This window comes from Salvia splendens, chromosome 22 (assembly GCF_004379255.2).
Source record: "Salvia splendens isolate huo1 chromosome 22, SspV2, whole genome shotgun sequence".
In the NCBI taxonomy this organism is placed as follows: Eukaryota; Viridiplantae; Streptophyta; class Magnoliopsida; order Lamiales; family Lamiaceae; genus Salvia; species Salvia splendens.
This window is the reverse complement of record NC_056053.1, coordinates 19,693,498-19,717,537: the sequence shown is the minus strand read 5'-3', so window position 1 is coordinate 19,717,537 and position 24,040 is coordinate 19,693,498. Positions and strand designations below refer to the sequence as shown.

The following is a 24,040-nucleotide window of genomic DNA, read 5'->3' as shown; positions in this document are numbered from 1 at the left end:
TTCTTTAATATTTTCCGTTTTTTCTTGTCTCTCTTCAAACTACTTCCTCACCTATCTCTCTCGACGGCCACCACGAGCCCATAGCCGCCGTCGTTTACGTGCACGTCTTCGTTAAGCACTTGACGCCGCCGACTGCTCCCTCGCGTTGCTCGGTGTCTTCTCCACTGCACCGGGAAATCAATACCGCGGTTATCTACCCTGACACCGAACACGGTAGTTTTTAGCTCCTTTTTCTCTCATCAATTTATCTTATTTTCCTTCTAGAGGATTGTACGGACTGAGAATCTTAAATGGATCCAATCGGTTCCCGGGCGGGGTAAATCATAAATGATTTAATGTCTGTTCTGAGCCCTATTTGATATGCTTGACAGTTGAAATCCAAGTGAGATTAGAAAAGCACATTCATAATCGGTTGTGTGATTCACTAAGGCAGCAAGATCATATTTTAGGTATGAACTAGTTTTGCTTTTTAAGTTTTTAATATTTACCTAAATTTTATCCCAATAATTTGAAACAAAAGTATCAGACTGAACTCTTAGACTAAAATGTGGAGTATTTTCCTTTTGATCAGCGACTATCAGTAGAAATTGCATCCAAAACACGATGTGCTTGACAGAGAAGAAGCGTGAAAATCAGCTGCTGATATTGTATGCTTCACAGACAGGAAATGCAATGGATGCTGCTGAGCGGTTTGGCCGCGAATCTGAGCGCCGTGGCTGCCCTTCCATATCTGTCCTCTCCATGGATGAGTTTCATCCTGTAAGTTAGGAATTTCAAATGAAAAAGAAATTAGTTTGATACGTTTTGCAGACTTATTTTCTGAGTATGATGGTCATTTTTGCTTGATTCAGAGCGAATTGCCGAACAAGGAAGCTGTCATTTTGGTGGTGTCGACCACAGGTCAGGGGGAAAATCCAGATTCGATGAAGGTTGCTTGAAACTGAAGCATTATTATCTAATGTTTCTGGTGTCAATCGAATTCTACACTAATATATTGGCTGAACTGCAGGGGTTTTGGAGATTCTTATTGCAAAAGAATTTGACAGAAGACTGGCTTAAAGGAGTTAATTATGCTGTGTTTGGACTGGGCGATTCAAGCTACCAAAAGTATAATGTAATTATTATAAGATTGATTGATAATTTATCTTACTAATCACTTGAGGCTATTTAATAGGATTAATGGTGATTTTTTATATCCCACATATACATATAGGCTGATTCTATGCTGTATTACTAGTACCATTTTCCCTTCCATTCACTTTATTATGCAGACAAGTTTTGGTTGATTAAAATCTCATTATGCATATATCACATGCTAAATAGTATTAAATCATCTAACAACATGAGTCTTCTGGTTATAGTTTGTAGCAAAGAAACTGGACAAACGGCTTTCAAGTCTTGGTGCATCACCGATTATTGAAAGAGGCCTGGGAGATGATCAACATCCTTCAGGGTACCATCTTCACTTCTGGTCCTCTATGCACATTTCTCATTGAACTGTGTAGACTTTTGCTACTATTATTGGCGAATATTACATTACATCATAGTAAATCTACAGATATTAGAGTACTTATTGGTAGACATAGGTCGGTTGACATAGGGTCATGGTTATTCTTTATCACCATTGTGCACATCATCTAAAGTGAGGAGTTATGTATCATGATGTAGTTTGTTATGTGTGCTGCCAAATATATTAGGAGTGATACTAAAAGGAAATGGGGAAATCGGAAAATGGATGTGGAGCAAATTATTCTATGGCCAAAAAACCGAGAGCTTTAGCATGGAAGTTTTGTCTATATCTCCCTCTTTTGGGTGCTTCAGATCAGTTTGCACTTGATTACCTAAATTTTAAAAGTTAATAGCCCCGTCACCCGTGTGATTGGACTTGAAAACGGGGCGAGGGCAATGTGATAAATTAGTTCTTCAATGAATTCGACCACCAATATTTGTAGCCATATTAAGTGTGGCTAATTGCCTTTCAGTCTGCATGTCAGTTGCACTGTTTTAAAAGAGTGTCTTTTGGTTTTTTTCTCTAATCTGAAAGCTAGAAGGTAAAAACTTACCATGAGAAGAGATAGAGATTCATCCATGCAATGGTGTAACTAACAACCACTTGATATCAATCTTAACTGGTTTCAATGAGATGGATGGTGGATGGTCAGGAATAGTAAGTGGAATGGTCAACCATATATGATGTGAATATGGTGAAAAATTGAAAAGTTGTTTTAGAAATAGAGAGCATAAAGCTTTACATGCTCAAGTACCATATATTCTTATACTCTTCATCCGGTCATTTTGATGTGTACTGTTTTGAAGATAATATGTTTGAATGTTTGATTGTTTTCACCTTCTCAATATTAATCATTGTTAGGTATGAAGGGGCTCTAGATCCATGGATGTCCTCCTTGTGGAGTACATTGTATCAAAGAAATCCTAGGTTGCTTCCAAATGCTATAAATCCTGACGATACTTTGATGGATCAACCTAAAGTGCAAGTTATATATCATGACACTGAAGAAGGGCGGTCACCTATGACAACCAACGCAGGTTGTTAAACCTTTTGCTATTTTGAAAATAATGTTTTAGTGTTGGACATTTTTTTCATTATTTATCGTTATCGCGTTTGCGTTTGCGTTTGCTATTACTGTTAAACTATTAAAATACATTGATAAAAACATGCACTTGATTTATGTGAGGTAAGAGCATCCACATCGGCGAGCAGGGATGCGTCCGTCCGTCCGTCCGTGCCAGCGGCACGGAGAGGCTGTCCGCCGCTGGCACGACGCTGCTTGATCCATCGAGCACGTCTGTGCCAGCGAGCAGGCGACGTGGCGCGTTCTGATTGGCCAACGGCATATCCGTTGGAAAATCATTTTTTTTAAAAATAAAAAATAATACCAAAAAAAAATTCACAATCCCAAAAAATGGCCTTTTTTTGCCCGTTTTCTGTATTTTTTTGATTTTTTTGATTTTTTCCCCCAAAATCATTTATAAATACACACATTCATCATTCATTTTTCACATCAAATCATCTCTCATTCATCTCTCGTTCATATTTTTCATACAACTTATCTACACGTTCATCTCTCATTCAAAACCTCAAATGGATTTCACCATCTCATTGCGGAAGCGGAGCGCGAAGAACAAGAATACTACGAACAACATCATGCCTCTTATGAAGCATATGTCGCAGCGAATACCCCCGCCCCTCCTCCTTAGCCAATTAGATCAACTCGCCGCTACATTCATCGTGACCGGGAGGGAGCCCACGAAAGGCTCGTTGCCGACTATTTTTACGACCAGTCGCGGTTTCTGGAAGATTACTTTAGGGGCCGTTTTCGCATGTCAAAGCGCTTGTTTATGCGTATTGTCAACACATTGTCCGCCCGTGTTGAATACTTCCAAACAGGTCCAGATGCAGCCGGCCGGCAAAGTCTCTCGGCATTGCAGAAGTGTACGTGTGCCATTCGACAACTCGCTACTGGGCAAACGGCCGACCTCTTCGACGAGTATTTGCATGTCGGTGAGTCCATTGGAATCCATTGTCTTAAAAATTTTTGCGAGGGCGTTCGTTCAGCTTTCGGTGATGAATTCCTTCAGGTACCCACCACCGATGATTGACAACGTTGCTTCGTCTTCACGAAACAGTCTATGGCTTCCCCGGTATGCTTGGCAGCATTGACTGCATGCATTGGAGGTGGAAGAATTGCCCGACTGCTTGGAGGGGGCAACACTTAAACGGCCACAAAGGCGACGACCCAACACTTATCCTTGAAGCGGTCGCCGACTACCGCCTATGGGTTTGGCATGCATATTTCGGTGTTTCCGGATTCAACAACGACTTGAACGTGCTCTATTCTTCACCACTCTTCAATGATGTGTTGAATGGTGTAGCACCGACGACCGACTTCATCGTCAACGGAAATGTATACCACATGGGTTACTATCTCGCCGATGGTATCTACCCAAGGTGGTCTACTTTCGTGAAAACGCTCAGCAACCCGCAAGACCCGAGACGGGTTCTTTTTGCGCAGCGTCAAGAGTCCGCGCGGAAAGACGTCGAAAGAGCCTTTGGGGTCCTTCAAGCCCGATTCAACATTGTGAAGGCCCCGTCTCGACTGTGGTACGTGAAAAATATCGCCGACATCATGTACACGCATATTATCTTACACAACATGATTATAGCCGACGAAGGACTGAGGGCGGCTAGCTTTTACGACGAGGATGAAGCCAGAAGCTCAAGCGCGAGGTCTCCCACATGCCGAGGTGTGCATACGACGGTGGGTGAGAGGATCGAAACAAGGCACACAATGCGCGATTCCCGAACCCACGTTGAGCTACAAGAAGACCTAATCAAATCAAATACATTTGAGCGAAATTCGGCCATGAGTAGTTTTTTTTTATTTAAGGAGTTGAATTATGTATTTTTTATTGATTACGAGTTTAATTATGTAATTTTTATTTTTTGGGATTTTAATTATGTAATTTTTAATGTATTTTGTAATATTATTCCGGGGCATTTTTAATGTATTTTAATTTTGTGGAAATGTTTTTATTTAAATTGAATAATGGAATGGTGGGACCCTTGTCCTCGTCCTTGCGGAAGAGCACGGATATGGGTGTTGTGCTCTTGCCTAAGAGCAGACAGAAAAAGTGGGTCCGGGCCCACATCCGTGCTCGTTGGCAAGAGCACGGACGTGGATGCTCTAATGTAAACTGTAAGATTGAAAAAAATTGTTTGTAAATTATGGTTAGTAATAACTTCGTTAAACTTTTGTTTGTAGCCATTTCTCGAACAGGGATGCTGAGCATCTTAAGAGTAAGGAATTAATGTTGATTGCAGTAATCCTTGTATGACAAGCAATTCTGTTTGTTGTTCTCTGACATTGTTGCCTTGCCATATACTTTGAGATGATATTTATTACAGAAAATACATACTACTCTGCTCCATCTAGCATAAGCACCCCAAGATTGGTGGTTTGTGTTGTCGAGGAGAGTCAGAGTGTGCATTTTGTTTCTTCTATTGGCTTGAGTTCAGACCTCATTCTGATTAAACAAAATCATTAATTTTTATATGCTTCTGTACTGCTATTTACATCGATTAGTTCTCTGTGGCTCGGCAGTATTTATAGTATCTAAAAGATGTAGTAGATAGACTCGACTGACCGAAGTTTTTGGATGTAGCTTGCTATATCCTTGGATATTTGCTTTTGAGCTTTAACCATTGGATTCGGATGCTTATTAACCTAAAAGAATTTATGTTACAGATTTCAACTATCTGGAGATGCAACTTGAGAAAGCCCACTCAATGAATCCTGCAAAATATTCTGGCAAAAGCAGGCCTGATTGCTTCCTCAAACTGGTAGGCAGTGTTTTATGCATCTCTAATATTGATTTAATGAGTTATCTAATGGTTGGAGCTTCTTTGGTTGGTGCTAGGCTATTAATATGGGTATTTTGGTCAATCACATGTTGACCCTAAAAAAGGAAAACTTACCTATTTTTTTGCCTCACCAAGCAGCATGGAGAAAGCGACAGACAGAACCACTTCATTGTGCATTTTTATTTCATATTTAGTGTTGATCTTTTACCTTTTTGTCTTCTAGACCCTATATCTCCACCCTAGTGATGAGGGCTGTCTCTAGTCTTTATATTGTCACAAAGTGTCATTTGAGGAAACAAAATGGAAAAATTAATATTTAGTGATATAGATTTAAATGTCGTCTTCCTTATACTCATAATATTGTCCGAATAATAGTCATAACCAAGTTGAAAGAATGAATTAGTTAGTAGAATACCTAAAGCTTTGGCAGCCATACATCAATTTGATCATACTATACTGTGTATGAAGTGCTTATTGCTTGCAAATATTTCATAACAATAACAATTATTTTTGTTAATGTAGACCAAGAATTATCAATTAAGTCGAGTGGAAAGCGGGAAGGATGTACGTCACTTTGAGTTTGAAGCTGTTTCATGTGTAAGTGAGGCATATATTTTTTAGATTAAATTAATATACATCAAGTGGCTCCCTATTGATGTGAAACCTCTCAATTAGCTGTCTAAACACTTAACCGATAGTTTATTCCTTTGCAGCCAATCAATTATGATGTAGGTGACATTCTTGAGGTTCTTCCAGGCCAAAGTCCTGAAGCACTTGATGCCTTTATGCAACGGTGTAATCTGAACCCTGAATCGTACATAACTGTAGGTAGTTCTCTACTTCACTTTTTATTTTTAGCATTCCAGTCTTTCTGCTCAATATCAAATCCCCAATTTGTCTCCATATAAACCTGCAACAGCTTTTGTTTTGTTTTGCTTAGTTATTTTATCCTTTTTAACTGTTTCAGTACTTGCTTGCTTTCAGGTTCAGGTTAGAGATAGTGAGAATTATGGTTTCGCTTGATATCTAATCCCAGTTTCCCCATATGATTCAAACAGCTTATGTTTCTGTTTTGCCTACATATTTTATTCCCCCAACTGTTTCATTGCTTGCTTTCAGTACATATTTTATCCCCCCAACTGTTTCATTGCTTGCTTTCAGGTTCAAGCTAGAGATAATGAGAACCGTGGTCTTCAGAAACCTTCTTCCCCTGTGAAGTTGAAATCCTTCATTGAGTTGACAATGGATGTTGCATCGGCTTCCCCTAGGCGATATTTTTTTGAGGTACTATCGGGGCCTGGTTTAGTTCCTTGTTTTGTCTTTCATTCTAAGAATATAATTTATATCAAAAGTTTGTTATTTTCTTAAAATAAATTTGGTTAACTACTTATTTCTTTTAAAGTACTCCATAAAAATAGAAGTTACTAGCATATAAACAGTTGACACATTTTTAGCTAGCTCACAGGCATGCTAGTAGTTCAATAATAGTGCACTTAAGGTTTCCTTTGCTACTCATGACAAGGGTTTCATAGATACCCATCACATCAAATATCTTGTTTGCATAAAAACAGACCCTTTGTAAACCAAAGAATATGTTATGCAGATCTTTCGGATATTGTATAACACCTCGCCTCCCAGGTAGGACATGTAATACAAATCTTTATTATACAAATTAATTGATTAAACTACCATACTTTCACTCTACCATCATAAATTAGTTGATGAAATTATTAGAATTTCATTTTCCTACCATAATTTACTTTTGTTGTAGATACTATAGTTTATGTAACCAAACATAATATTGATACATTACATGATACTCCCTCCGTCCCATTGAAGATGACCCACTTTCCTTTTATGGTTTGCCCCAACTAAGATGGCCCATTACTTCAAATGGAAACACCTTTATCTCTACTTTATTCCCTATCTCTTACTTTACTATCTTCTCTTAACACACAAAATATAACTGCATAAAATACCATGCCGCCCAAGAAAGGGTCATCTTCCTTGGGACGGAGGGAGTACTAGACATCCTAGTCAAACATATCAGCATATCACACATTATGTCATGCTGCATACCAAACAAGACCTTACAATCCTAGATGCTGTGAACTCATGGTTTGCCCTATTCTACTAGGTATTGATAAAAACAATATTGATAATAACGATAAACATCTATTGTCAAAAAGGACATCTACTCAGAAGATGTCTCAGCTAACCATTTGAGATATTTCGTAGGATCCAACTAGAACTACTACATTGAGATTGAAGCATTATATGTCTAATTTAAGTGTGGTTTAGCTTAGCACTTCTGATTCACGAGCTACTCCAGGTCATGAGTTTCTTTGCCACTGCTGAGCATGAAAAGGAAAGGCTTCAATATTTCGCCTCACCTGAAGGAAGAGATGATTTATACCAGTACAATCAGAAGGAACGGAGAACTGTCCTTGAGGTGATGATATGGTTTTTATTTGATTATTTATAACACGAACAGGACATTAATATTTACTTCACATTTTTCATAACTGCAATATAACTGGGAAAGCTAATAGTGGTTCAACTTTCTCATCAATTAAAGTTGGTATGATGTGGGCCTATGTCACAGTTTGATCTTCAAGTAAAATGTGTGATTTTTCATAATCTTATAGCAAACAGTTTACTTTGGTGTAGGATGCTCCATGTAAAAATACCACGAGATCTGTGTTATAGACACTTCATTTTCTTTAGTGTCCTGCTCTGTATGGACTATAGATTTATCATACTACTAGATACCTCAGTTGCTTAGTCAAAAACTGTTGATTCGCTGCACCTAGTATAGGAATTAAATTCTCTTACTGTCTTTGATTGCGCAATCAAAAATGAAATTTATCAATTTTTGTTTCCGTGATGTAGGTGCTGGAGGATTTTCCTTCTGTGCAGATGCCCTTCGAATGGTTGGTACAGCTGGTGCCTCCACTAAAAACAAGGGCCTTTTCCATCTCTTCATCTAATTCAGCCCATCCAAATCAGGTCCATTTAACTATAAGTGTAGTTTCATGGACAACACCTTACAAGAGGAAACGCATGGGTCTTTGCTCATCATGGCTTGCTGGTCTTGATCCCAATCAGAGTAAGATTTGTTTTATGGCAACCCCTCCCCTCCCAGGACCTCTTGTCGAGCAAATTGTATTTACAGTTTCCTGTTAACAGGAGTCCTTATACCAGCATGGATTAGCAAAGGCTGTCTTCCTTCGCCACCACCATCACTTCCTCTGATTCTTGTTGGACCTGGAACTGGATGCGCACCTTTCCATGGGTTTGTGGAGGAACGTGCAATTCAGAGTAAAAGTGTTACAACTGCTCCTGTTGTCTTCTTCTTTGGGTGTAGAAACGAGAAGGACGATTTCCTGTACAGGGATTTTTGGCTGTCACATTTGCAGAAGAATGGAGTGCTTTCTGAAGAGAAAGGTGGAGGATTCTATGTTGCATTTTCGAGGGAACAGTCGCATAAAGTGTATGTACAACACAAAATGAGGGAGCAAAGTAGTAAAATATGGAGTTTTCTAAGTCAGGGTGCTGCTGTTTATGTTGCTGGATCTGCAAATAAAATGCCTGCTGATGTACTGTCAGCATTGGAGGAAATTGTTTCGAATGAAACCGGGGTTCCAAGAGAAGCTGCATCGACAAGGATTAGGACACTGGAAAGGGCTGGCAAGTATCATGTCGAGGCTTGGTCTTGACCTTCTTAATAAAACTTCCATTGCAATGTTTACAAGCATGAAGGTGCACGCCTTTTAGCAATATTTATGGGTAAAAATTGTTGTTCAACATGGATATGTTAAATGCATCTACTGAAGGGAGAATACATTTTTCTGAACTGCTGGAAATTCCTTGTTTTTAATTAATTTATAATCTGTTTTTTTTTGTTCGATATTGTTGATTCCTTTTTTAATTCTTCGTAAATATAAATTGTTTTTTTTTGCATTATGAAATTGCAAATAAGGTACTTAAAACGTATAGGAAACTAAAATCTATAACATTATTGAGAAGGGTGTAAAAGACTAATTCACCTAATAGGCTAATAGGAGATGAAATTATGTTAATTCTCTATTTACTCGTAGCAGTCTGCAAATTTTGCCTTGAACTAACAAACTAAAAATTTGTGACTTAATTAAGGTGTATCATGTACTATTGTTTTTCCATCCACTTGTGCATCAAAAACCTTGTCCTCTGACATTTAGGCATTCTCTTGCACATTATATTCATTTAGATTCTCTATTATTTCTTCTTCATCTGATCTGCACATTGCACTGGAGCCATCATCATCTGAGTCGAATGCATCTCCATCCGCTGGTGCTACCTCATGGTAATCATCTTTCATGGGAACATCTTTTAATTCTTCACTCTCTTCTTGCAGATCAATGTTTCTGCTCAGTTCTAGAGTGATCCCATTTTCTTTCGCGATTTGCTTAAGCAGATTTTGTCTGGTCTCCATACTCGCTCTCTCTCTCGATAATCCCTCTACCAACTGCAATGAAATTATCCTCTTAAAACCATGCATTTGCTTAATTATCATCTCAAACTCTCAGACTGACTTACCTTAGGATAAACTCTGCAGCCATTTCTTAATTCCACAGCACTGTATGCAAAGTCTTTGCCATATTTGGAAGTGAAGATGCGGCGAATCTCTTGCAGCTCCGGGAACTCTCCAGTTCTTGAAGCAGCAAAGATCAAGCTCGATACCGCCTCCTTCACCTCATCCGGACACTCCCTGCATCACACAGTCAGACCTTCTGTTAACACTTCCTCTGGTTTGACAAAGGAGAGAAAAAAAAGAAGCTATGATCACAATATTTTTTCACCTGCTGTTTGTGATAATCTCAGTGCTCTCCTTCAATATATGGCAGCACATCTCAATCATAACCAGTGCATCCAATGCATTTTGCTCCCTGATCACTTGCTCAACCTATAAACAGAAATTAAACTCACATCAACTACACACACTCAACTCGATTGTGGGACGATAAAAATCTTGAGCATGTGAGATGAAATTACTCGAACGAGAGCATGGTGTTGATGAGGTTGTTGGTGCAGCAGCTGAATCACGTCGGATCTTGCTTGGCTGCATCTCACGCCGTGAAGGTTTCTGAGAATGACGATCCTAGAGACTGCGAGATTCGCCACCGTCCTTAGCTTCTTCGAGGCGCTGGAGCTTCTTCCCAGCAGAGCATTCAACCGCTTCCCCATTCTGCTCAATTTCTAGATGTGGTGGTTTGATTTAATATATAGTTTGTAGAATCGTTGTGGATTCCAACAGAAAGATTCAAAGTTTAGATTTTCTTAAACATTGATTCTGGTATGAATTAGTCCATCTTCAACTTCTCTCCTTTACGTTGTGAATTTAATGGCAACTGTGACAGCATGAGATGATTTTCGAGACTATTCTTATTATTGGGCCTACACTAACTACATAAGCTTTAAATTGCTTTGTTTCAAAGGTCTCCAAATGTTCAGCTTTGTTTGGTTTCCTAATCACACGCATTTTACACACACACTCTCACACCTCAAGGTATAATTTTTTACAAATAAGAGTAATCGCTTGTGTTCTATAAAATGACACTTCACATATTATTTAAAATAACTTTTGCAAAAATTTGTTTTTATGAAAAATAATCAAGTTTTTTTTTTTAATTTTCATTTTAATTTGTCTATCTAAATCAGTTATAGTGATTTTATGGTAAATTTTTCTCTCTAATAAGATGACTTTCATTTTTAATTAACAATATTTCAATCATATTTTATCTCTATTTCTATCTTATTTTGCAACAAAATCTAGTGGACAAGACTATCTTATTGATAATTGATTGAATTGTTGCTAACCAAATAATAATATACACTAGCCAACTTATGTTTATACAACACCACAGTCCACAAGCATGCATAATACAACCAGCCCCATTGACAATCTTCTTCCCAAAACTATATACTACTACTATTAAAGATAAAAAGACAAGGCTATTAAATCTAAAAAATATTAAATGAAAATTGCCGTCCATATTTCGTCGATAACATATACTCCATCTAACGAAAATGGCCTAGAGATAGTGAAAGAAAGTAGTAAGAGATTCTAGTTTTAACAATATAAATAGATTTTCTTCAAATATTTTTTTACTTGTATATACAAATAGTTTTAACAAACTATATCTTATTCGATAATCACAAATTATTTGTACATATAATTTTTTATATACCTTTTATTTGTATACGCATTTGATATACGTAAAAAACAAGGAGTAGTACTTTATTTTATTTTATAATCACAAATATAATAAACATATTATATGCACCACACCAAAAAATCACCAAATCTACTAGAACCCTCCAAACTGCGGATGCACTTTGCCATTTCTAATTTTATCCCAACACAAAAACCTCAGGCGCACCGCGTCATCAACACGTGTTCGTCTCTGATTGGCTGTGACGAGATGGTCAGTGACCCCGCTGTCACTAAATCATTGCCACCCACCACCTATATAAAACTTCGCCTGACTTTAAAGCTGCCGTTTCTACTCCGATTTGTGACTCCCCTCTCTTCTCTCTCTGCAATCATCCGCACGCACCTCTTCGGGGGCCACCGGAGATCGGAGACGCCGCCTCAGAGAGCCAACGACTAACAAGACCTGAGATGAAGATTTTCGTGAAGACTCTGAAAGGCTCGCACTTCCCCGTCGAAGTGAAACCCGAGGACACTGTATGAGCTCCGTCGCCGTTAAATTCTCTTATGAATATACGCGAATTTATGAGTATAAGTTTTTGTTTGTCTGTTTATTATGTGAATTGCTTTCTGCTGCAGCGGATTGGACTGTAATTAGGGTTTTCGAATTTTATTAGATCTTGATTGCTGGTCTTGCCTTTACTTGGGATATATGTTCCTCATATTTTTATACGTGCTTCAATTTGTTATGATTCCGTGTGTAGTTCAAATTGAGTTCTTGTCCCTGTTCCCTAGAATTGGCCTAGTTAGTTGTTGGTAGTATAATGTTGAATTTCAGCATCCACACATATTTTTAGTATTTAGTAATGTCAATAGAACTATGGCTGTTTCCAGAGAAGCAATTCTTGTGCTTTTCGAATGTAAGGATCTTTATAACTAATGGAGTAGTACTAAAGTCATGATTCATATGAAACCGAGTGTTGTTGCTGTTTTTATCTGTAGCACTTATGTTTTTCTGTTGGTCCTTTTGGAAGAAACTCAGTTTTCTAGCGTCTGATTGTCAGCTGAGCATTTATGCAGTTTTGATCATTGTAAATAGTTCTCACACTTTGATCAACTAAACAATGGATACTTTTTTTTATGAACTTTTGAAGATTGCGACGGTGTTAGCTTCTGAAGATACGTATTCAATGAATGTATGGCATTTGTGCTTTCTTCAAGTAATGGTATTGATTAGCACAAATAGTTGTGAACACAATAAGCACTCTGGCATGTAATTCATCTCGTTTACCCCTGTGAAAGATGTCTCTTTGTAATTGATACCACTTTTTTAATTGTTGTTTCACTTTAGAGTCGACTGTGGTTGCTCCTTATATACTGCATTGTATACATGCTTGCAATGAACATGATAATTTTTGCTTCATCCGCTATCTGAGGAACTACCGTGCTTTAATATTAGGAAGTGTCCATGTTCCTTTTCTAATTTTTGATGGTGGTTTTGTTTAATCTCCTTTTGAATTGGTTATTAGGTGGCAGATGTGAAAAAGAGTATTGAAGAAGTCCAGGGGTCTGGCGTCTACCCTGCTGCCCAACAGATGCTTATCCATCAAGGGAAAGTGCTCAAGGATGAGACGACTCTAGAGGAGAACAAAGTTGCTGAAAATAGTTTTGTTGTGATTATGTTGTCCAAGGTAATTTTTGCTTGATACTATAGTTTAGCTACTTCTGCAGTCCATTTTACTACTACACTTCTTTTTGTTTGTCATGTTCTATGGGGGCTCACATGCAAATACACAATTATATGCATGACATTGATTGCATCTGTATCTTGCATATTTTGTAGACCAAGGTTTCATCAACTGGAGGGTCGTCATCTGCTCCACCATCAAACAATGTAATCCAGCTTACCTACCAGTTCCAATTAGCAAAAAGCATATATAGTGGTTATTGTGTCGATACAATATCATTGTACTAGGATATGCATACATACATATGTAGATTTATAAAAACTCATGCCACTTATAATGTCATTTCTAATTAATCACTGGTTTACCTGATCGCCACTTAGCCACAACCTGCGAGTAATACATCTCAGCCAACGTTACCTGTAACAGCAGCTCCTTCTCCTGCACCAACTGTTGCCCCGTGAGTTCATCTGACTGCTCTAGTTTTAAACTGTTCGGATAAAAGTCTTCTTCCATGATTGTCTTAATGTCAGGACTTAAACTATTTCATTTTTGCTTTAAATTGCAGCGTGCAATCAGCTCCTGAATCTTCTCCTGTTCCAGTTCCTTCTCCTGCCCCTGCTCCGTTAGTTTCATACGCACTCTTCATCAATCTAATAATTATTTTCAACTGCTGTTCTTCATAGCATGATTTTTAATCAATTTCTTTGGTTTCGCTCAAACAGCTCAGCAGATGTGTATGGTCTAGCAGCATCAAATCTTGTTGCTGGAACTAATCTGGAGTCCACTGTTCAAGAAATTTTTGACATGGGTGGAGGAAGCTGGGATAGAGATACGATTGTTCGTGCCCTAAGGGCTGCATATAATAATCCTGAAAGAGCTGTCGAATACCTCTATTCTGTGAGTCTTCTTTGAGAATCATGTGTATTGCCAGTGATTCAAATGTTCATGTTTGTGCTTCCAATTCATCTAATGTCAGTATGACCTGTCTGCGAGACTTAGAAGTATATTTTGCTGTATGATTATTTAGTCTATATTATGTCTTCTTATAACCTTGGAGAAGAACTTCATCTCAGGGTATTCCAGAGCAAGCAGAAATTCCTCCCGTGGCTCAACCTCCTGCAGGTGTGCAGCCTGTAAACCCTCCATCCCAGGCTACGCAACCAGCTGTACCTCCTAGTGGCCCCAATGCTAATCCGTTGGATCTTTTTCCTCAGGTAAGATTTTTTCTGAGAAACCAGCTAATTCAGCAAAAGAATTATTGATTTGACAAAAACAAAAAAAGATGTCGATTGTTTGTTTTTCCATGATTCAGGGTCTTCCAAATATGGGTTCTAATGCAGCAGGTGCAGGCACATTAGATTTTCTTCGTAATAGTCAGCAGGTCCGTTTCTAAACATGGCTTTTACTGGTTTGAAGTCAGATCTTTAGATATTTATTTGTGTCCCATTCCTCTTGTATGTTCTTTTTTTGTTATCTAAGAGTATTGCTTTATTAACATCTTCAGTTTCAAGCCCTACGAGCCATGGTGCAAGCAAATCCTCAAATTTTGCAGGTACTTGTAGTTGTCAGTTTAGGCTTCTCATGTAGGCATTAGTAGCTAATTACATATTCTGAAATAGTGTCATGTTCCTATTTGCAGCCTATGCTCCAAGAACTTGGAAAGCAGAATCCACAGCTTGTAAGATTGATCCAAGAACACCAGGCTGACTTCCTACGCCTAATAAATGAACCTGTTGAAGGCGAGGGGTAAGAAATTGGTCTTTGTTACTTTATTGGTCTTATGTTGTTTTAGAATGTAATATCTAATTTTGTGGGTGCATTTGTGGAAGCATTTGAAACAATTATCCATGGATTTTATGGTATGAAGTCCTTAGTTCTGAAGTATTGCCAACATGTTTTCAGAAATATACTTGGGCAACTCGCTGAAGCAGCGCCACAGGCTGTGACTGTTACTCGTGAAGAGCGGGAAGCAATTGAACGTGTAAGATTTCCTTCTTTCTAGTGTAATCAATCTCTTTTAGCTGATTCCTTAGCCCCATTGCATACTGTTTATCCTATATTTCCTGGCAAGAGTCAACTTTCTCTGTTTGAATGATTGTTGGACCTCGTTAGTCTGTTGAGTGTCCTGCCCAGGAAAATGTATAAACCATTGGTTTGTCTGTTCTTTCATGTTATAAATTCAGTTAAACTTGAGAAACCATCATGTAGATTGTGAATAATCAGACAAATATGCGCCATCAAGATTCTTCTCCTGCTATTAGGGGTAGAAAATCCAGAACTCTGACATTTAGTTTATACCTTAAGCAGTAAAAATGTTTGCAGAATATATATGCAGTTGTAATGGCATCTGACAAAGAATGAGTGGTCATATAGATAGAGGCAACAGAAACATTAATGAGCTGGCTTTTGTATGTGGGGCAGCAAATCCCCATTTTGTGACTTGGGATTAGAGAATGCTATGAGAATAGAAATGCTGGTGAACTTTTGTTGGTAAATAATCATAATGGCGGATATGCTATATTGCTTTTCTGTTTTTAGTGGGTATACCGGACTTTTTTTGGTTAATGCTAGACTCCTAGTAGACGTACACTTGTAAGACTACAAAAGTAATCAGCATACGAGTTGTAAGAAAGACATTGTATATCCATGGCATCATGGTAGAACCTATATAACTCGAATCTTTTTATACTGGAACATGCCCTATTTTTGCCAGCACCACTTTTGTTTGGGGATTTCTACTTTTCCATGTTTTAGTCTTGAAACAATTTTAGTTCGTATCAAGTGCTCCTGTTAAGCTTTTCAAGAAGGGGCTTAGTTTTGAAGATGAACGACATTTGCTTTAGATCTTTAATTTGGTACCTAAGTATTCTCGATTTATCTCTTCGGTAACAGACATTTATTGGTCCATATAAGATGTTAAAGTTTTTGTTTCTGTGTCTTAATGTGCAGCTTGAATCAATGGGTTTTGATCGAGCCTTGGTACTGGAAGTCTTCTTTGCATGCAACAAGAATGAAGAGCTGGCAGCGAACTACTTGCTGGATCATATGCATGAATTTGAATAATGAAGGCCATTACAATTGAAGATCTCGTGGGTTTACCTTGTTTAAAGAAGTTGTGGTTTCCGCGTGGATTAACTTTTATATATCGATCAAAGTGGCTACTACCCTAGACAGTATCTTTTGGATACACAAGGTAGATACATTTTCAAAATTGTGGTATTTTCTTGAACTGCTGTTAGTTTCTGTTTAGGCATTGTATTTGACGTTTGGTACTGGGCTTCGACTTGGTTTTCACCGTTTCTAGCATTGGTGCCTCTCTATGAATGCTTCATTTATTCTTTTCATATTCTCTTTAATATTTTCCAGCTTTTGTCAGATTTCAATAGTTTTCAAGTAGAGTTGGATACCATTACCATCATGGAATTATATTTGAATCTGAGTGATTCCTTCATTTCAATTTTGTTCAAGTTGAAGATGTCTTTGATCGTATTAGTCTCTGTTCTTGGCTGATTAGATGAATGGATCATTATGTTGGTATAATTAGATGAAAACAACTGAGATAGCAGACTCGATTGAGATATAATGCAGGGCTGTTCAGATGCCCCTTCTACACCCCAGCTTAATGTCTCTTGGCGAATAGTCCGCCGTTTGGTTGGTACGATAGTTTTGTCATTAAGCCCGCGTCTCACTAGTCATGGCCCGTCTTGATGGTATTACTTTCACCCAAATCTCACTACATTTCATCTTGGCTCTACCCTAATTTCTGAAACTGGTTCTTCCTCTTGTCTCTCTTCCTACCTAGATCTGAGACACCTTTGCCCTTGGCCTTACCCCGCCGCTGCGTCACCTTCTTCATCATTGTTGATTTTGCTGGGATGTTCTTGATTTTGAGTTATTAATGATGGTGTGTGATCTTCTTGCCTTTTTTTTTTGCAAATTGTTTTTATAAAAGTAAAGCGTTGTTTTGTTATTTTCATAATTTCATAATTGTTTCTTGCTCAATGGCCGAATGGGTTATATGAATAAAGAGGATGAATGACAATTATTGGGGTTGTATTGTCCGATTATTTATTTACTTCATTATAATTCAGTAAGTTTTTATTAATACTAATTTGATTAGATTAATAATTATAGACTTATAGTCAATACTTTGAATACATGATTAATGGTGCGGATGGAATCCTTTTATTATTATGTTTTCTTCTCGACAACATTTTATTTAGAAAAAAATAATTTTGAATTAGTGAAAAATGGGACACGAGAGAGAGACATACTTCTATGAGAATAGGACAGGATCACGCCCGCATTTTCTAAGGATAGAAAATGCGGTTGATCACGACTAGGAGAGGGTTAAAGAAGTGGGGAATAAAGGGGAAAACAACACCTCAACACCATAGCTCGATATAATTAAGAGTATCTCAACAATCAGCAACTCCAAAGAATACTATCTCAACAATACATGAAATCAAAATAACAACATTCCGCGGAAGCATTCGAGAGAAGAATAATATTATGTATGAAGACGTAATATATTCGGAACATTTAAATGCAAACACAAATCTTCACCAGCTCTGCTCAACACCAACTGCGCTCGTCACAACTGAACTTGCACATTTTAAAAAGAAATGCAGGGTTGAATACTTGATGAACTCAGTGGACTCATGCCGAAAACATTTTCAATAAAAATATTTATCATGCCATTAACGAGTGACCTCGGGGTTTTAACTTTGAAAGGGCCCGAGTCACTAGAACATTTCACCAACCTTATCATCACCATCACCATATCTGAACATACATGACAAGGAATGTGGCCACATTCCAAGCCACTAGACCGGCCAACTCAAAGAGATAGCGCACGATCTGCGGGGTGTACACTAGCCTGAGTAGGGACTCACTCCCTAGTCAGACCCGAATTCGATTAACCATACATGGCAAAAGCCATTTCAGATAGGTCCCATAGCAACACAAAAATATGGCATGACAAACATATTTCGTAAAAATAAATATACTTAGGACATAGTCCTTATTTAAAAAGAATTCCTTACTTCGACTCCAATTTTATTTGCAGAGAAAACCCCTCATTTGAGCCCACGTTTCTCTTCTCTTTCATTTATTTTCGAGGCCGGCTTAGACGTCGCGACAACGTCGGCCGGCCATTCCCATTCGGGCTTTCATTCCCATCCTCTCGATCCATTTCTTTCGTTCATTTATGTCCCTCAACACCAAATAATTAAGCCGCAGCCCACAAATATAATTACTAATGGTCCGAAATAAAAACTAGTACAGTGACCCAATCAAAGAAATGATAGAGCAGCCCAAATGCAAAATGAATCAACTCATTTTTGTAAAATGAAAACAGCGAGCCCTTTATCATCTTCTTCCCCAAATTAAAATCTCAAATCACTTCACTTTCTTCTTCCAATCTCCATCTTAACCTTACTCAATCAGGAACAAATCTGACTCCTATCTCTCTCTTGCTCACGCCATTCCCGTTCTAAAACTCCTTCTCTTCGGCAAAACTCAGCATCGCCGCTGCCACTGTTCTTCGCCGACGCTAGCTGCTGTCCGCCACTGTTCACTGTTGCAGCAAGCACCGCTGGTGTCTCCGCTTGCTATCACCGCCACGTAGCCGATCTCTCCGGTTCACTCTCTGTTCTCTATATCTCGTTTTGTTCCATCAGAGCCACTGCATCCGTCAGATTCGTCGACATCTCCGATCCAAAATTAAAAGATAACTCGCTTCCCTCCTTCATCTCTCAATTCCTCCGATCTGAACTCTGTCGTCTCCGTCGGCGAGCTCGAAGGCTCAGCTCTCCGCCTATCTCCTTCTCTCATCGCCGCTGCAATATTTCCGAGTCACCGCCACCGTTGCTGGATCGTTGCCGCCCCACTGCAGCCGCTGATCGGACGTGCTGCTCTGCAGGGACAGCCTGCCGCTGCCATCTCCTATTTCTCTCTCAATTTTGTTTCTCTGCACTCTCTTTTCCCAATTCCTCAATCGAGAAATTGTTTCTCTCTCCGTTTCTCTCTTCTGAGGTACCCCACCTCGTACGTTGGCAGCGGCGACGCCGTGGCTTGGACCGGCTTCATCATCGTCATTGGCCCAATCAGTCAGTTGTACACCTTCATCTTCGACAATCATGTTGTGCATGATAATACAGGCGTACATTATATCAGCAATGCAGTCGACATGCCACAAACGCGTTGGTCCCTTAACTGCAGCCCATCGCGCCTGAAGCACACCAAATGCGCGCTCCACGTCCTTTCGCGCCGACTCCTGCCGCGTCGCAAAGTAGGCCTTCTTCGCATCTGATGCGCACCGGATCGTCTTCACAAAGACGGGCCACCTAGGGTATATCCAATCCGCCAAGTAGTAGCCCATATCATGCTGGTTGCCGTCGACGACAAAACTGATGGCCAGACCGACGCCCTGGCACTGCGGGTTGAAAAAGGGCGACGAGTTGAGGACGTTTAGGTCGTTGTTCGAACCGGCTATCCCAAAATACGCATGCCAAATCCACAGCCGGTAATCAGTTACGGCCTCGAGGATCATCGTGGGATTCTTTCCCTTGTAGCCGGTCGTGTAGAACCCCTTCCAGGCAGCGGGACAGTTCTTCCACTCCCAATGCATACAATCTATGCTGCCTAACATTCCTGGGAACCCATGCTGCTCCCCGTGCATCCGCAGCAGATCCTGGCAATCTTCGGGGGTAGGCTTTCGGAGATACTGATCATCGAATACTTCAATCACGCCCTGACAGAAATACTTCATACATTCGAGGGCAGTCGTCTCACCGATGTGGAGGTATTCGTCCCACATGTCTGCCGAAGTGTCGTAGGCCAACTGCCTGATTGCTGCAGTGCACTTTTGAATAGGGGTGTGGCCGGGTTTGCCAGCCGCATCGTGCCTGAAGCGGAAATACAGATATCGCTGCTACAAACCGTTAACAATACGCATAAACAAGTCCCGCCTCATCCTAAAACGACGCCTGAAATGGTTGGCGTTAAAACGCGGCTCCTCTGCGAAGTAATCTGTGAACAGGCGCTGATGTGCAGCTACATGATCACGATCAACCACTTGTCGACGGCGGACAACTGATCGTGGGCGAGGTACCGGCGGCTGCATATAACTCTGCATCCATCGATCAACCTCACGACTCGTATAGGCATCTAGCTCTTCGTTCAGCATACGCTCGTACTCATCAGCATCCCCATCACTACCACCACCACTACCACCGACATTACTCATTTCTTAAATTGATCTTGTACAGAAAGAAAGATAGAGAGAGTACTCGTTAAAACAAGTGGTGCGAATGAAAATGACGTCCAAAGCGCGTATATATAGTATTTTCGAAAAAAAATTTAAAAATTAAATTATGACGCCGATCCGGGGCCTACAATGGCGCTGTGAGGATCGGCGTTAGAACCGGTGTCACCACACGAATCGGCATGGGTATGCCGAAATTGACGCCTATTTCGCCGACGCCGGTCGCAATGGTTCGGCGTCAGAACCGGCGTCGGCGAAAAATCGGCGTCGCGGTTTTGACGCCTCCATTGCTGATGCTCTGAAAGCTTGAAATTGGTGAAAATAAAAAGAAGTTGATTGGGAGTGATGAACTTGGGATCATGGGAAGCTATATATGTAGAAACCGATTTCATTGTAGAGTGGAAGGAGATATAAGGATTTGCTTTGTTTGTTGGAGATTTTAAGATAGTGGGGAGGTTAATATAACTGGGTGATGTTGCAATATAGAAGGGTTTGAAGTGCTGCAAATTAAAATAGAAAGAACTGGTTTTGGGCTCCTATGACTTCATTTAGAAAGGAACAATTAGGCTAGAAAAGAAATATATTGTTTTAGCCTAAAAGGAATTTGAAAGGACTTCCAAAAGTTGGCGACGAAGAATTGGGCTTCATACAAAGAAAGAAAAAGATCCTAGCCCAAAATTCAATAATAAAAACACTGGCTATTTCATTAACATCTAAAAGAATTGAAGGAAATTTTTCGGCTACACAAACGACGTCCCTTCAAGAACAACTAAAAAGATAGAAAAAGTCGGGGTATTACAACCTAAGACGGGAAATAGGTGTGAAAATTAATTAATTTAAATTATTTAATACTTTCAAAATAATTTAACTTATTTAACGCATGCACTTAATATAAGTATTTAAGTAAAATAATACTACGACATTCGCGATCGCGGTATAATCAATTAACCGTACATGTATTCAATAGGCACGCAGCTAAGATTAAATAAAGTGACATAATATAATAAATAAATAAATAATACTAGTAATTAGTATCACCAATAAGATTGAAGCTTAGAAAACATATAAGAAATGTGGCCAAGTTTTATAAATTTATTATACTTATAGTAGAAAAGAAAGATGAAAACAAAGTCTCTCGATAATTCTTTAGAAGGATGATCTAAAATAAATTAATACGTAATGTTAATAACGATATTAAGTAATTAACACCACACAAGAAAACCTTTTTTTTTTAAACCTTTGACAAACAAAAGTAATTAAAATGGCAATTGTATAATGAAGACTTCTACAACAATAGTAATAGTTACTAAATGAAACCTTATAGTTAGTACTTAACTTTTAGGAAAATAATTTAATCACGATCATATAAATTGTCAATGTAGGACAAATAATATCATCACTATATTAAATCACGTTATAAGTGGTTGGAAGTTGATAGTTGACAAACCTATCGATTAATAAATATAATCGCCAAACTTGACCTCTTTGATTCTTGACCCTTAATTAAGTGGTTACACTTAAAGATATATTGAACATTTCGATATATATTCAACTTTCAACTTGTTTCCGCTACATCGTCTAACCAAAGTACTACCACCAACAATAGATGACGCCTTCATTAAATGATCAACATTATTTTTAGTGAGCTCAAAATATTAGCCTTTGTTATTTCAACACCGTTTTTTCCTCGAATGTGCCTCACTTTTTAACAAAAGAATGGTTTTTTTAGGCTAATATGGATATGGATGAAATCAAATTAAAGTAATCAAAGAATTTCATTTATATATTTATGAACTACTTACTAGTACTTAGTATGATTTGGACTATTATTTTAATTTCTGGTTGTTCTGCACCTGCAGATGAAAAAACATTGCATGCAACAACTCAATTAATTTAACCAAGATAATGTAATGTGCATTGATTTTTCTACTATTTTATTGCATAAATTTGTGAGGCAGCCACATATGAGGTCGCAATAAATGTGGTGAGAAACGGTTATCTTTGAGGGAAGTAAGTTGAGAGTTGAGACCGTGAATGTGTTTGTCACGCCCGCATTTCCTAAGGATAGGAAGTACGGTGGACCGCGACTAGGGGGGGAATAAAGAAGCGGGGAAGAAAGGGGGTAACAAGAATATTTGACCCAAAACATTTAATAAAGGAAGTTCACTTTTAAACATTGTACTTAAGACGACATTACGAAAGTTAAAGTATTCAGAGTTTTAAATGAAAACATCGTGACGGTTTACAAGCAGCGGAAAAGACCCAAAGACAGATGATGCCGGGTATGACGACACGACACCATCCAAAAGATAAAAACACACTTTGGCTTTAACTGCTCAACATCCGTCCTCCCCATCGCCGCTCAACCTGCACATTAAGAAAACAACATGCAGGGCTGAGTACTTATGCACTCAGTGGACACACGCCAAAAACATAGTTTGTCATGCCATAACAGTGTAACATTGGGGTTTTGAGTGTAATGAAAATAACCCAAGTACACAAAAATACATTTCATAAATTCGACTGCGCAGTCATTTTCCGATATTGCCACCCTTATTCCCTCAATCATACACTATCTGAACCAAACCATGACAAGGGGCGTGGCCACACCCCAGGTCATCTAGACCGGCCAACTTGCTCTCAGATGGCACCCAGTCTCGTGTACACTAGCCTGAGGGTTCGCAGCCCAACAGACCCGAATTCGATTAAACATATGTGGTAAACCACTTCAGATAGGTTTCAAAACGAAATAATTGGCAAGACAAACAGTTCACCTCCATAAACATTTCCGGAACAAAGTCCGTATTTAAAGATAACCCACATAAAAGTAGGGTAGAAAAGCCCACCTCGATTGCTTAGCTTTTAAAACAGTTCCCTTCAACCACACTTTCCTCGAAAAAGATCACCCTTTTGAAAGATAAATAATATCATGATTAGAGTCAGAAGAGACGAGACTTTAAACGACAATGCATGATTCCTACGTGGACGACTTCAACATCTAGCACATTACACGTACATACACTTAACAACATATTACATAACAAACACACAAAGCCACACGTTCGAAACACACCCCGCGCGCAAACGACGTACCCAAAACGCGCACACGACACCCGAACACAGCACTCCAAGTCCTGGCATACCCTTACTGTGCAACAGCTCACTTGGCTCGGAAAAGGTTCGGAAAAAGCTCGGAAAAAGGATCGGCGTCTCGGCCTGGCTCGGTGTCTCGGCCGCCTGGCTCGGCACCTCGGCCGACCGTCTCGGCCGCCTGGCTCGGCACCTCGGCCGACCGTCTCGGCCGCCTGGCTCGGCACCTCGGCCGCCTGTCTCGGCACAGCTCGGCACCTGTCTCGGCACAGCTCGGCACTTGTCTCGGCATAGCTCGGCACCTATCTCGGCACAGCTCGGCACCTCGGCCGACCATCTCGGCCGTCCGGCTCGGCACCTCGGCCGACCGTCTCGGCCGCCTGTTCGGCACCTCGGCCGACCATCTCGGCCGTCCGGCT

General features: G+C 39.4%; 3 protein-coding genes across 6 annotated transcripts; 2 read left to right on the top strand and 1 right to left on the bottom strand.

Moving 5' to 3' along the window:
• The first annotated feature begins 17 nt into the window (after positions 1 to 17).
• On the top strand, positions 18 to 9,293 carry LOC121786122 (NADPH-dependent diflavin oxidoreductase 1-like). 3 transcript variants are annotated; one of them, XM_042184663.1, is made up of 14 exons: positions 18 to 213; positions 372 to 449; positions 661 to 759; positions 852 to 929; positions 1,010 to 1,114; positions 1,362 to 1,453; positions 2,372 to 2,547; positions 5,268 to 5,362; positions 5,906 to 5,980; positions 6,097 to 6,207; positions 6,545 to 6,667; positions 7,716 to 7,835; positions 8,276 to 8,492; positions 8,573 to 9,293. In XM_042184663.1, the coding sequence occupies exons 3-14, from the start codon at positions 673 to 675 to the stop codon at positions 9,100 to 9,102; spliced, it is 1,809 nt and encodes a 602-aa protein (XP_042040597.1). In that variant the 5' UTR covers positions 18 to 213; positions 372 to 449; positions 661 to 672; the 3' UTR covers positions 9,103 to 9,293. The 3 variants fall into 3 exon arrangements, with proteins under 3 accessions (XP_042040597.1, XP_042040595.1, XP_042040598.1); XM_042184661.1 differs by having other exon boundaries at positions 572 to 759; XM_042184664.1 differs by lacking the exon at positions 372 to 449.
• On the bottom strand, positions 9,291 to 10,763 carry LOC121786124 (IST1-like protein). The gene is made up of 4 exons (XM_042184665.1): positions 10,418 to 10,763; positions 10,225 to 10,328; positions 9,962 to 10,133; positions 9,291 to 9,890 (listed from the first exon to the last, which is right to left on the bottom strand). The coding sequence occupies exons 1-4, from the start codon at positions 10,607 to 10,609 to the stop codon at positions 9,600 to 9,602; spliced, it is 759 nt and encodes a 252-aa protein (XP_042040599.1). The 5' UTR covers positions 10,610 to 10,763; the 3' UTR covers positions 9,291 to 9,599.
• Positions 10,764 to 11,913: 1,150 nt separating this feature from the next.
• Positions 11,914 to 16,608, top strand: LOC121787656 (ubiquitin receptor RAD23c-like). 2 transcript variants are annotated; one of them, XM_042186457.1, is made up of 12 exons: positions 11,914 to 12,113; positions 13,106 to 13,267; positions 13,420 to 13,470; positions 13,645 to 13,721; positions 13,830 to 13,886; positions 13,987 to 14,161; positions 14,338 to 14,478; positions 14,577 to 14,645; positions 14,769 to 14,816; positions 14,904 to 15,010; positions 15,167 to 15,245; positions 16,214 to 16,608. In XM_042186457.1, the coding sequence occupies exons 1-12, from the start codon at positions 12,048 to 12,050 to the stop codon at positions 16,325 to 16,327; spliced, it is 1,146 nt and encodes a 381-aa protein (XP_042042391.1). In that variant the 5' UTR covers positions 11,914 to 12,047; the 3' UTR covers positions 16,328 to 16,608. The 2 variants fall into 2 exon arrangements, with proteins under 2 accessions (XP_042042391.1, XP_042042392.1); XM_042186458.1 differs by lacking the exon at positions 13,420 to 13,470.
• Positions 16,609 to 24,040: the final 7,432 nt, after the last annotated feature.

Coding starts and splice junctions, on each gene's coding strand:
- LOC121786124 (XM_042184665.1), bottom strand. CDS start 10,609: ATGGGGAAGCGGTTGAATGCTCTGCTGGGAAGAAGCTCCAGCGCCTCG. Junction 10,134..10,224: donor GAGATTATCACAAACAGCAG/GTGAAAAAATAT, acceptor TGTGTGATGCAG/GGAGTGTCCGGATGAGGTGA. Junction 9,891..9,961: donor GCTGCAGAGTTTATCCTAAG/GTAAGTCAGTCT, acceptor ATTTCATTGCAG/TTGGTAGAGGGATTATCGAG.
- LOC121786122 (XM_042184661.1), top strand. CDS start 604: ATGTGCTTGACAGAGAAGAAGCGTGAAAATCAGCTGCTGATATTGTAT. Junction 5,981..6,096: donor AGTTTGAAGCTGTTTCATGT/GTAAGTGAGGCA, acceptor ATTCCTTTGCAG/CCAATCAATTATGATGTAGG. Junction 6,668..7,715: donor CTAGGCGATATTTTTTTGAG/GTACTATCGGGG, acceptor GAGCTACTCCAG/GTCATGAGTTTCTTTGCCAC.
- LOC121787656 (XM_042186457.1), top strand. CDS start 12,048: ATGAAGATTTTCGTGAAGACTCTGAAAGGCTCGCACTTCCCCGTCGAA. Junction 13,722..13,829: donor CCTGCACCAACTGTTGCCCC/GTGAGTTCATCT, acceptor TTTAAATTGCAG/CGTGCAATCAGCTCCTGAAT. Junction 15,011..15,166: donor GAACCTGTTGAAGGCGAGGG/GTAAGAAATTGG, acceptor ACATGTTTTCAG/AAATATACTTGGGCAACTCG.